At 46.2% G+C, this 13778-nt stretch overlaps 1 protein-coding gene across 4 annotated transcripts in view; it reads right to left on the reverse strand.

Annotated features, from left to right (window-relative positions):
* Nucleotides 1-13778, reverse strand: part of dlg5a (discs, large homolog 5a) — a 45068-nt gene that overhangs the window by 21426 nt on the left and 9864 nt on the right. For all 4 annotated transcript variants that reach the window (XM_080849204.1, XM_080849202.1, XM_080849203.1 and 1 more), the window contains exons 4-13: nt 13311-13454; nt 8556-8739; nt 6810-7069; nt 5923-6235; nt 5359-5589; nt 3924-4108; nt 1987-2112; nt 987-1119; nt 294-421; nt 8-183 (exon numbers count right to left, since the gene is read on the reverse strand). In XM_080849204.1, the coding sequence (XP_080705330.1) occupies nt 8-183; nt 294-421; nt 987-1119; nt 1987-2112; nt 3924-4108; nt 5359-5589; nt 5923-6235; nt 6810-7069; nt 8556-8739; nt 13311-13454 (1880 nt within the window). The remainder of the gene's footprint in view (nt 1-7; nt 184-293; nt 422-986; nt 1120-1986; nt 2113-3923; nt 4109-5358; nt 5590-5922; nt 6236-6809; nt 7070-8555; nt 8740-13310; nt 13455-13778) is intronic.

The raw sequence follows: 13778 nt of genomic DNA on the forward strand, positions 1-13778 counted from the left end.
GCGATACCTTTGTGTCCCATGAGATTTATATGGATGGGGGTGACCAGCCTTCCGCCCAGGGACTTCCTCCGCCGTACCACCATATTGATGACCCCACCACCATTGAGCAAGGCTTTGATGACCTGCTTCCTGTCTTTGTTGGTCAGGTCTACGTCGTTGATCTTGAGCAGCCAGTCGTTGACCCTGCAGGAGAGGAGCCATAGATCATGAGCACAAACAGAGCAGGGTGCACGCCATGTCTCAGCCCTAATGGTGTTCAATTAGGAGTAGACACGTGACACGAGGACCGATACCTTAGTCTCCCGTCCGCAATGCTGCCTTTATCCACCCTGGTCACAAATATCCCACACTCCCCCGGTACATAGGGATCGTTCACCCCTTCTGCGATGTCAAACCCAAGTGCTTTTAAGTCCATGTCATCCTGCACTCAAAGAAAAGACAACAGACAAATGATGCACTCCTCAGCTGTGCTTAAATGTAATTGGTCCAACTTCTCAGCCCCTTAATACATAATCTGTACATTTTTCTATTTGTATGCTAATAAAATAGACGTTGACACATCTGTCTATCGAAATACATTAATCAGAGAGCCTTTAAGTAGAACGGGTAAATAATGATGTTGTCCAATCAGGCCATTATTTAACACAGGCTTTGAAAATGGATACGTACTTACAACCTACTTATGTATACATTCAAAGATAGCCAATAATCAAGTTCTCAGCTATAACGTCTCAATACACCTTCTTAACAAACGTTCCACCCACATTAAAAGTTCAGTCTTTCTAAAAGTGTTGCTTAATAAACTCATACTATATCACAGTCACTCATTGTTCTGAGTTTGGTTGATCAGGCACTTGTTAGCTGTACAATATACAATATGCTTAGTCACTGGTATACCCATGAGGACCTAAGCAGAAGTGTGAAGACCACTGATGACACAAGGGTATTTCCAGGTGTGTTTCCAGTCTCCAGTGGCTTCCACTCACCCGGTCTTTCTCAAACTCCACCACCTCGGTCTCCCACTCCAGGGAGTCAGTGTCTATGGCCGAGTCGTGCGAGCTGTGGGCCATCAGCTGGCAGAAACGAGCTTCCTTCTCCAGCTGAGTCTCTATCTTTTCTCTGCAAGCGCACACACACACACACACACACACACACACACACACACACACAACAAATAATACCATTTACTTTTATGAAGTCATCAGCCCTTTCGAAACATACACTAATTGCGCTAATCTAAACTGTTAAAGGAGCTGTCTTAATAACATCAGCAACATTAATCAGAACCGATTCTTAAAAGAGTGAGATCTTTTAAGTCCTAAGTGGATAATGATTTGAAACGATGTTATGCAATTGAAACAACAGATGTCTGATGATCCGGCACACGATGAGGCTGCCGCAGAATACTGTCAAGCTGTGTGTGGCTCACTTCTCCTTGAACTTGGCCTACAGGGCAGCTTTCACCTTTTTCAATAGAAGAGAACGCTCCATTGCCACCACACACCCTTAAGGCCACCAGGGGGCGTGTGGGTTCACCATTCAGCCCACGGGCAACCAAACGCTAAGGAGGAGGCTGTGGCGGTGTAGCCAGGAGCATGGCTGTGTTTTGGGATTACAAATTTAATCGGAGCAGGCTGACGTTGCCAGGAGAACAGGGCTGGGAGGGACAGAAACCCTGAGCACCAGCACAGACGAAGACAACAACTATGTCCTGGTAAATTGAATTCAGTGGGTATCTCTATCCAAAGGTGTATTACAAGAGGAAGCTGTGCTTTCTGTGTGATAGAATGGTGGTGAGGGGTGATAAAAGACCATCCCAGTGACGCAAGCTAACAGGACAAGGGGAAAGAGATAAAAAGGAGATAAAAGATATAACAGAAAGACACAGTAATGAGCAGGGAGAGTAATAGAAAGAAAGAGAGAGAGTGGGAGAGAGAGTGGGAGAGAGCGAAAGAGAGAGAGAATAGGTACACAGGTTTAACATACTTCAACTCCTTGAGCTCCCTAGAGACGTCATTCTTCAGCTTCCTCATGTCATCGAGGTTGCGTAGGGCGTCGGCCAGGTCGCTGACAGCGCGGTCCCTCTCCCTGCGCAGGTTATCACACAGAGTCCTGCAAGCCAACACAAACACACTTAAGACACAGTATGCAACAGGCACTATCTTCAAAAAGAACTTTCATGGTATACATGATCGTGTTAGTAGGGATAGGCGCGCTCTACTTCAAAAAATATATATAAATACGTTTTCGGGTGCGAGTAAAAGAATGTTAACTATTAGTAGAATAAAAACCGCACTCTCAAGCTTTTCTCTTTAGAAATAAGACCAGTTTATTTTCGTACAGACGCGTTTCGGCCTTACGCCATCGGCCTTACACCATCGGACACACTGACGATGGCGTAAGGCCGAAACGCGTCTGTACGAAAATAAACTGGTCTTATTTCTAAAGAGAAAAGCTTGAGAGTGCGGTTTTTATTCTACTAATACATGATCGTGTTCCAGCTAGCCACCTAGGCCATGCACTAAGCAGTTCTGTGGCCCTTTCTCAGCACAGCATCGCCAACCGACTATATCGCCAAGACATGAGCTTGCGTGCTAGCAAGCCTTTTATCAGTGCCAACTATACTGTTGTTTGAGTTTGTAAGAATAATGTAATAATGTATGGCTTTTCAGTGGTTAGACAGCTAGTTTTAGAGCAAAACTCATTGCTGCCACTTTAACACCAACATACACACACCCTCTACAGGCATGTGGCCACGCATACAGAGGCCCTGGAACAGTGTTTTCAGGACAGCGACTCTGAGTGCCTCAGAGACAAGTTCAATTACTAACTCATGTCTCAGGACACTGTGCACTGAACTACTGAGTGCCTCAGAGACAAGTTCAATTACTAACTCAAGTCTCAGGACACTGTGCACTGAACTACTGAGTGCCTCAGAGACAAGTTCAATTACTAACTCAAGTCTCAGGACACTGTGCACTGAACTACTGAGTGCCTCAGAGACAAGTTCAATTACTAACTCATGTCTCAGGACACTGTGCACTGAACTACTGAGTGCCTCAGAGACAAGTTCAATTACTAACTCAAGTCTCAGGACACTGTGCACTGAACTACTGAGTGCCTCAGAGACAAGTTCAATTACTAACTCAAGTCTCAGGACACTGTGCACTGAACTACTGAGTGCCTCAGAGACAAGTTCAATTACTAACTCATGTCTCAGGACACTGTGCACTGAACTACTTAGAGGAACAACAAAGAACATCAATTCATAAATGCATGGCTGCAGTTGTATAATGCTTTTACAGTTCCATAATGCTTTTACAGTCAAATATATATAGTGCTTTGATTCCAAACACGCAGTTGTCTGTAATGAGGCCTGTGCTTATGAAGGCCTCACTGTCCCCTTATGGGGATGTGACCGGGGTGACCTGCATCTGCTTTACCATATGCTCTGTCGGTCACGATCTTTATTGTATGCTCTCTCTCAACCACGATTTTTAACCGTGTGCTCTCTCTCGACCACGATTTTTAACCGTGTGCCGTCTCTCTCAACCACGATCTTTATCGTATGCCCTCTCTCTCTCGACCACGATCTTTACGTATACTCTCTCTCTCTTGACCATGATCTTTACGTATACTCTCTCTCGGCCACGATCTATATCGTATGCTCTCTCTTGATCACGATCTTTACCGTATGCTCTTTCTCTCAACCACGATCTTTATCGTATGCCCTCTCTCTCTCGACCATGATCTTTACCGTATACTCTCTCTCGGCCACGATCTTTATCGTATGCTCTCTCTCTCTTGACCACGGTCTTTACTGTATGCGCTCTCTCTCTCTCTCTCTCGGCCACGATCTTCACCGTATGCTCTCTCTCAGAGACTATCTTCACCGTATGCTCTCTCTCAGAGACTATCTTTACCGTATGCTCTCTCTCTCGGCCACAATCTTGTCCCGCTCCTGGAAGGCCCAGTCCCGCCGGCACTTGGCCACCTCGGCCTCCTGCACGGCCTCCTTCAGCTCCTGGCTCATGGCCTCACACTGCTTCCTCAGCATCTCCATCTCCTTGCTGGCCCGCTCCATGTCCAGAGTGGCCGAGTCCTGTTTCTGTTACGGGACCACCACCAGTGAAACCATGTTAATATGTTTATAAGTTTATTTCTTCAAGAATTAAGGATTGTTGTTTTTTTAATGATGAAAACCCTTTTGAAAAGCCAGTCTACTTTCTCCCAAGAGAAAGCTCTTTGAATTAAACACATATAATCTCATAGATGTTCATTTCACCTGACAGTTTCCAACTCTGTTAACTTTTGGCACAGCTACTCCTCCCTTAGAGCACCATCTAGTGGCGGGGGGGTGATGGAGCGGGAGCAGATTTTGGCTAAGGGTTTAAATCTGCTTTGGGGTCACTCCAAGAAAATAATCCAACGGCTGACAGCTTAACAGATTTTAAGAGCCCTTCATGGGTGTGTGTGTGTGTGTGTGTGTGTGTGTGTGTGTGTGTCCTTCCATAGCCTGGCAGGTTGAGAGTGGAGAAGGAGGGCAGGGGGAGGCAGGACAGAGGTGAGGAGGTGGCTGGTGGATGAGGGCCACATGAATCCCAGGGCCCCTGGGCCTCACCAAGAAGGGACAGACAGATGGCAACTACCATGGGTCCACTCCATTTAATCCTGACCTCTGTCTCCAGTTCTGCCTGAGAACATGTGCTTCCCTCTCTGCGCATCCAGAGCCACGTCCCGGGCTGAACTAAGTGAGCAATAACAAGGCTTCTAATGAATGTCCGAGTCATAAACCGGACAGAGTCTGTGTGCAGTGGGCTGTGAAGGTGAGAGGTTGTTTATCACAATGGGATTCTGCTTTCTGAAACTCCTGATGCAGGCAACTTCTGAAACGTGTGAGACGGCACTTCTCAGCACTTAGAAGGGCGATGCTGAGTATTTCATTTGAGATTGAAGGCCAAGTGTTCACGGCCTGATTTATTCTCTTGCCCTGAAGCTGACAGGGTCTGTTTCACCTGCTTGTTCCTTCCCCTGAGCAATCCCAGGGCCTCCCACTGTCACACATAGAAGCATTAGGCTCGAGAGGCTTCAGTGGCTGCTGCATTTCACTCTATACTATTATAGTGAAATACAACATATGGGGCTTAGCAGTCCATTTATCTGACACCCACACATTCATTTACAGGTAAGTGAGTCTTATGCCAAAATACAATTGCAAGCTAAGCCTGTCAAACCCTAAGCAGTGGCCTGTGTGTAGGAAAAACTGTAGTCCTACAATATCTGGCCTTCAGAGGTAGGGACCAAAACTTGCCTCCAATCAGTCCTTAACAGACAACCTGAGGGGAAGACCGGAGGTACCTGTCTGGCCTGGTAGTACTCCCGCAGGAGCTGGTCTCTCTGGATGATGGCCTCGGTCCGCTCCTTGCGTGCCACGTCTCTCTCCTCCCGCACCGTCTCGATGTCCTTGCAGGCCTGGCTCAGCTCCTTCTGGGCCTCTGCCTTGTCCTTCATCTCTTGGCAGTACTTCTCTAGCAGCTCGTTCCGCTCACAGATCGCACGGTCCCGATCCACCAGCGACGAGTTCAGCTCCTTACATATACAAGCACAAATTAAGCAGATGCAGATTAAGTATAAAAATAACCATTGTAAATACAGTTGACGTGTTTGTTATGTCTGGTATTCCCTAGACATGTCAGAACTATTGAAGCATTGCCACGCCACACCCACTGCTATGAGGGATGCCTGTCATTACAGAACAAAAGGCAAAATCAAAGGCCTTTGTGAGAAGCAATTTGTCCCACCCTGTGAGTTCATAATCCTGACTCACTGCCAGAGATACAAAGATGGCGAGAGAAAGATGGCTGTGTGTGTGTGTGTGTGTGTGTGTGTGTGTGTGTGTGTTCTCAAGGTGGTCTTAGTCACCTGTCTAAGGGCCTCAAGCTCCTCACTGGCCACCACCCTCTCGGAGGAGGTGTTCTTGAGTCGCGCCTCAGCGTTCTCCAGCTCCGTCTGCAGCTTGTCCACCTCCTTGATGACTTGGTCCCGCTCGCTCATGATCAGCCGGTACTCGTTGAAGACCGAGTCCCGCTCCTCCTTGAACTTCTCCACATCTTTGGCCGCCTTCAGCTGGAAGTTCTTATGGCGCGTGACCTCGGCCTGCAGCCGCTCCATCTCCCTCTGCAGCTCCGTGTTCTGGGACGAGGCCTTGGTCACCTCCTGCTGCATGGAGTCGAACCTGAGGAGGCATCCAACCAATCATTAGCAAGACAAAGGTAAAGATAAGCTCTTCACGAGGGGCAATGTGGCGCATCCCCAAACATATTCGGAGTTTAATGCCCACAGGGACACGGGTTTGAATCCGACCCACTGTCATTTCCCGATCCCACTCCCCACCTCTTCTCTCCAGCTCATTTCCTGTCAAAACCTTCACTGTCCTATCTGAAAAGGCAAAAGGCCCAAAAACAAATCTTTAAAAAACAATAAAAATCAGCACTTCACAGACAACAACCAGTACAATCCATCAGAGACCGGCCTACACTACAACACTGAGGGCCATAAAAACTGCGAGTGAGACGTTCTGCCTCCAGTTGATGTGTGTGAGGCCAGTGAGGGCCCCCTGCCAGACCCTTGCTGATAGGCAGGGTGGGTCGGTTCCTGGGGGCCTACCTCCTCATGGAGGTGCAGCACTGCTGCTGGTAGTGGATGGCCTACCTACCTCCACATGGAGGTGGAGCACTGCTGCTGGTAGTGGATGGCCTACCTACCTCCTCATGGAGGTGGAGCACTGCTGCTGGTAGTGGATGGCCTACCTCCTCATGGAGGTGGAGCACTGCTGCTGGTAGTGGATGGCCGTGTCGCGCTGCTTCATCAGGGTGTCCATCTGCTTCTGCAGCCGGTGGTTGTCCTCCTCGCTCTGCTCCAGCCGGCTGGTGTCCGTGTTGTGGCTGGCCACCAGCTCGCTGTAGCGCTGGCTTAGGCCGTCGTAGTCCTTCTTCAGCGCCTCCAGCTTGTCCAGGGCCGTGTCGTACAGCTTGTTCAGCACCTCCGACGACCCATTCTCCCGCATCACCTGCGCGCCAAGAAACATGGTTCCAATAGTTCAATTAGGCTAACTCACTTGGCGCATCCAGGGAATGTACTCAGAGTCTGTAAAGATAGCTGATCATTTGTTCTTGTTTTATTTCACTACACAGAATCAGCAGCAGATGGCAACAATGGGTCAGTGTGACAGAAACCAAACATTGTTGCCGTCAGTGTTGAGTGCATATAGACCCACACAGATATCTAATGGTGATAAATAGAATGTAAACACGAGACATTTCAGCTATTTCCCAGAGGGAGCGGTGTGCATGTCTGCCATGGTCAACACACAGAGCTGGAGTGCAGTAGGCCATCATCCAGATCTCTGCTTAAACTCTAATTATCCAATCTGGTACGGAGACACAGCATGGGCTTGATCTGGTGTAAGTCCAAAGGCACCTGACTGGCGACTGATGTATCGCTGATTCCTCCATGACGGCTATTGACTGGCAGTAAGCGTCTTACTGCCCTTGGGTTAAGTCAGGGGGTTGTGCCCTTACTGGCTGACCTTCTGGATAAAGTGCTTAGTATGCAGCTCTGGTGCCGCCTGCCTGCCTGCCTGCCTGTCGGAGCATGCTGAGGTCCCCTTGGGGAGGAGGGGTGTGTGTGTGTGTGTGTGTGTGTGTGTGTGTGTGACAACATAACCACTGCTGACAGGTCAAGAGTATCAGCCTGCCATCACGCTCACTTCCGAGCACTGGGCTCTCTCCACAGCACTAAACAAACGCCTCCAGAGCTCTCGCCTGTGTGGAGCACGAGGAAGTGTGTGTGTGTGTGTGGGGGGGGGTGGGGGTGGAGCTCTTGGTGAAAGTGAGGGATGCAGTGAATAAGTACTGTCAAGGATTAAAAGTAAAGAGTTGGTTCGAGGTAAACTACTTAAGCTATCAGACCTTCCTATGTCTCTCTTCCAGGCAAGAGGAACTGAGGCGTCAGTGATGTTCTAAGCGCAGTGCTTACCATATGAAAGTGTCATGCAAAAGGAGAGAGATTAAGAAATACTTTGAATTTAAAATCACAGTGAGAATAAGACATGAGGAATACAATGCACAATAATTCTACTCTTACTCTGCTTATGCAATACTGCATTTGTAGTTTTCAATACTGCATTCTTAGTATTCAATGCTGTCTTCATAGTATTCAATACTGCATTCATAGTTTTCAATGCTGTATTTACAGACTGACGAGGCACAGATGAATGGTACATTTAGATGAAGGCATGACTTATTAAACCACTGGTCTGTGTAGCTGGAAGGACGCTGATGTTTATCCAGCACACAGAAATGGAATCTGTGGAGCAGACATTTGCCTTTATGACATTTGTTCTTTATGTTCTTTATGTTTTAGTACATTTAATGATATACATTATATTATATTATTATATTAAATTTATGCAATCATTCCATGTTCATATGCTGATCACAGCATTGCGTATTTGTAAGAGTTGGAATGTGTGCTGGACTGGTGCTTGTGTTGACCTGTTGCTGCTGCAGCCTCATGTCGGCCACGTCCTTCTGGTCCTCGCTGTGGAGCCTCTTGAGCTCCTCGCAGCCCTGCTTCAGGTGGTTGTGCTCCCGCACCAGCTGAGTATTGTCTCTCTTCATCAGCTCCAGTTCCTCCTTCATCTGAGCCTGCTCGCTCAACAGACGACTGTGCAGCATACTGGCCAAGCACACACACACACACACACACACACACACACACACACACACACACACACACACACAGATTTGTTTTACAGGGATAGATGGACATGTTTATGGAGATTTGTTTTACAGAGATAGATGGACTTGTTTATGGAGATTTGTTTTCTACCAACAATGCATCCTTTAACACTGGAGTTAATCTGGCGTAACCTGCTTGAGCTCATAACCTGATGCTAGATGATTCAGCAGCAGCATGACATTTGTGGCTGTAGTAATCACTGTCTCAATGTTGAGGTAGTCCCTCTCATCTGGCCTGGAGTGTGTATGTGTATGTGTGCGTTCATGTATGCGTGAGTGTGTGTGTGTATGTGTATGTGTTGTGCTTGTATGTGTGCGTTCATGTATGCACAAGTGTGTGTGTGTGCCTGCATGTGTGTATGTGTTGTGCGTGTATGTGTGCGTTCATGTATGCGTTGAGTGTGTGTGTGTGTGCGCGTGTGTATGCGTATAATGTGTGCGTGCTTGTGCGTGTGTGTGTGTGTATATATGTGTGCATGCATGCATGCCTGCCTAAGTGCCCTGCAGCTCTGCCGACAGGAGCTCAGTGACCTTACATGACTACATAATGTCTTGTGGGAGGACAAAAAACACTAATCTGTCAACATGAGGAAAGTAAATAAAAGTAGAAACAAACAAATGCAATCTTTTGCCGTTTCTAAGGTTACAAAGGGAGCAGATTTTGAGCCTAACTGTCAACTCCATACACTAAAACACAGTCATAGTAATTTGTTTGGATGATTAAATATGTTTACAGCAACTGATGGCACACATCTAAAAAACCCTACAAGACAGCATTATTATTAAAGTGATGGCAAATATTTTCTATTGAGAAAAAAAAAAAAGACTTCATCAGCAGTCACAATACATTAAGCACATGAAAAGTCTTACAATTAATTTAATTGCAGAATAGAGCACTTATACTGTCCTCCTCCAGGTTGAACAATGCCATAACACTTGTAATTATTCCTTATCTAATTCAAACGCCTATGACAGAAAGTACCACTTTATGTCAGGCATTTGGAAAGTTGGAAAAAGATCACAGAAAAGACAGCCCATTTTCTGCATGTAGAGTCGAAACTCATTCCATAAAAAAAAGCTGAATTTGGCATATGTATCCAGGATCCTCTCTCTGTGTGCGTTCATCACGTGTCTGTGTGCAAGTGTGTCTAATTGCAAGTGTGTGCCAATGACATAAGGCCTCGATATACTTCTGCATCCCTCTCAGTCCTCGAAAAAAAAATGGGCGGGCGGGGGAAGGCGGTTGATTCAGAAAAATTTGAACGTACTGGTCGGGCTTACATACTACTCCGAAGGCTATGCGTCCTAAAGCCTATTCAACGCCGGACCGCTGGGTGGGGTACCGACTGTTTGTCGAGCCCGTAGCTACCCCATTACCTCTTTAATGGAAGTCATTCATTGTTTTTCCTCCAAACTGTCACTGACGCGGCTTCAGGACCTGTCGGGCAGGTGTCGTCACATGGGCCTTGGAGACATGTAGCTCAGTCAACGTGAGCATGTCTAATGCTATATATTCACTTGAGAAGGCAAATGTATCTCCATCGTGGTGGTCATTTTTTTGTGAAAAACATAGTAGCGATTTATAACAAAACGATATGCTTATCTTACATACAATACAGAAACTATTATAAAACGATCCAATAAAATGAATACGTTCTTATTTTCTTTGGTATTTTATTCATATATATATATATATATTAATGATCGCTGGGTAACCTTTGAACTACAACGCTATGACAATGCACTCATTGGCCAGGAGACGGTTGCCCTTGTCAAAAAGTGGTAACGTGAATGTGTCACTATGAAACAAAGCATGCACACTTCGAACAAAATTACCCCCCAAACTCTGAGGACAGGGCCAGAAAAATAAACCCACGGTATTCATAATACCAATCAACATGCAGTGTTATATCAGACACACAGCAAGAACATGCATACCTCAACATACAGTTGTGGGACTGCGATTTCAACCATGAATATGTTGAAAAACACATACAGGAGCACACTTACTAATGATCCTCTGCCAGGCTCTCACACCTCACGCAAGAAAAGTTGATTCCAAAAATCTCGAATTTTAGACAGAGTGGACTGACTGGCTATGCATTTGTGCTGCTTGTGGGCAGGACAAAACCGATGTGTTTAATCTGCAACGAGACGGTTGCCCTTGTCAAAAGTGTTAGCGTGAAACGTCACTATAAAACAAAGCATGCATACTTCGAACAGAAATACCCGTAGAACTATGAAGGGGCAGAAAAATAAACCCACTGCAATCTTCATACCAATCCACATGCAGTGTTATAGTTATATCAGAAACACAACAAGAGAATGCATACACATACATGCCAATAAACATGATTCTGATACCTCAACATACAGTTGTGAGACTGCCTTTTCAACCATGAATATGATGAAAAACACATACAGGAGCACACTCACTTATGATCCTCTGCCTGGACACCTTTAATGCCCAATTTTCAAGAAGACGTTCTTAGAGAAATCGTTGTGTGTGTGGTAGTCGTTTATTGTATAAATACCTCCTCCCGGGAATCCTCACAACAGCGAATGATGGCAACTAACAGACAATGGTTGATGGTGGAGCTGGACTAGTTTGAGTTATAAGCAGAGGACGTGCTTGTAGCGATTTGAGCGACAACTACAACAACAACAGAACAGGAGACAGGTGGTACGTAAGTTTACTAGATTTTCCGCTAAATCAAGCGTTAGCGTATTCACAATAACTCTCAAAAGTGTGCTGCTAATGTAGCTAGCCTCGCTGCTAATAAGTACAACGTTATCGTGCTGGTTATGCTCTCACACGCCACCCTCATTGAGGCAAAAGTAATGTTTGACTCAAATGTCTTTCACCGTTTTATGTAAAGTCAGTCATTCTAAATAGGTTCTACACATATGAAATACATTTCCTATTTAATAGATGCAAAGTAATGCTGCCAGCATTACTCCGTAGCAAATTACGTTAGATGTAGGGATGCACGATAATATCGGCAAGACATCGGTATCGGCAGATATCGGCTTCAAAACCAAATTATCGGTATCTGCAGATATGTAAAGATTTCTGCCGATGTACCTGGCCGATAAAGTGACGTGTAAATTATGTGCACGTAAAGCAAATGTTAATGAGCTCGGCTGTGTGGCAGTAGCCTACTTCACAGTATCAGAAGATGATGACGAAGGAGGAGACGAAGCTTGGCCATAACGTAGGTTGCATGCATAGATGCAGACCACGCGCCTGCCACGCTTTACAACATTACCTGTCGCGCTAATAATTTACGGAGTTAGCTAGACAACACTGGCTTGTTAGCTTGCATGCTACGTGACACCAGAGAAGTTGATGATACCTCATTTCACGGGATGTGTAACGTTATGTCACAAGCCCACGCTATCTGTACATGGCTCACTTTTGAATTTATGGAATTTATACAGCTAACTTGGCAATAACGTTACATAGATTAGTCTAGAAATCCTAGAAGGGACGTTATTAAACTGTAAGTCAGTTAACCAACGTTAGCTTGCAAAGTAAGCCAAGCTGCATTTCCAGAGTGTAGTTCAAGTTCAAGGATGTACTGTTCAAGTATGAAAGTTGTGACGTGAAAATATAAATAAATTTGCCATAATTGAAACCATTTCAGTTTCATGAGTGAATGTCTATTTCTAAATTGATACAAATCAATTCTGTAATGTCCTGTATTTACAGCAATACCCTAGCATAATAACAGATTAATTATAGTACAGGAGAGACTTTTTAATAATTATAAAGCTGAGGTGTATCGGTAATCGGCCAAAATGAGCTTGTAAATATCGGCATATCGGATATCGGCTCAAATTCAATATCGTGCATCCCTAGTTAGATGTCAGTTGAAGCTGGTTGGAGAAGGCACTTTCAACACCGAGCCACCAGCCAAGAGACCAACAGTGGTCGGGAGAAATGTACTTTTCGAGGGTTTATATAAAATACGGTAGCCGTAATGCTGCATGCTGTGCAGCTTTGCAGTTTACCAAAGTCGTAGCCTACTAAAACATTTTGACAGAAAACAGGAAATGTGAGGTCCTGACATGTGTGATTCCGGAAATGATGTTGTTTGGAAATGATGCCATAAGCTGGCCAATCACAGCCAAGGGGGTATCCGACTCTCTCCGACTCTTTAAGAAAAGTTAGAAAAAAGCGTTTGTCTCCGACCAGCTCTCCGACGGCTCTCCGACGGCTCTCCGACGGCTCGGATGGGCGTCAACACCTGGGTGAAGGTGTTACCAAGGCGTGCCAAGGCGTGCCAAGGCGTGCCAAAGTGTCCCTCTACGACCAAATCGGAGAGAATCGTAGTACTGTAAAAAGGCCTTTACTTGTGCTGTGATTTCATGTACATGCATGGGGCAAAGCAAATGTGTCGTGCTGTAACCTTTTGCCAAAATATTTGCCCTACTTCTAGATCCAAGCCTGCTGCCTTGGAGGAGCGTGTCTGCGGTGGCTGGAGGAGGTGCAGGGTGTCCACTCACTGGTAGAAGTCGGCCTCCTTGGCGGCCTCCTCGCAGCGCTTCAGCGTCTTGGTGTGCTGGTTCTGCAGCGCCTGGAGGTCAGCCATGGCCTTCATGCACTGCGACTTCAGACGCTCGTAGTCGTGGCTCACTTTGGAATTTGGCCTGTGTGGGAGGAGAGAGAGAGAGAGAGAGAGAGAGAGAGAGAGAGGCATCAGCACACGGCGCCATCAGCCCCCGGTGGGCCACAAGGGCAGCCCAATGTTAGCCCAGATAAAACGGGGGCAAGAGAGGCGCCACTAACAAGACAGGAAGCTACAGCTGAGCTGGGGATCGATCTCTGTCTGAAACAATGGGCTTCTCTTCTGTGTGTGGAGAGCAAGGGCAGCGTGAAGACATTAATCATTACATGAATACACAATGCAGTGAGGAGGCCGAGGGCAGCTGATCTGATTGGGCCCTACCTTTGGCACTGTTTAATGGATGAAG

The sequence above is a fragment of the Sprattus sprattus genome, assembly GCF_963457725.1.
Source record: "Sprattus sprattus genome assembly, chromosome: 12".
Taxonomy (NCBI): domain Eukaryota; kingdom Metazoa; phylum Chordata; class Actinopteri; order Clupeiformes; family Clupeidae; genus Sprattus; species Sprattus sprattus.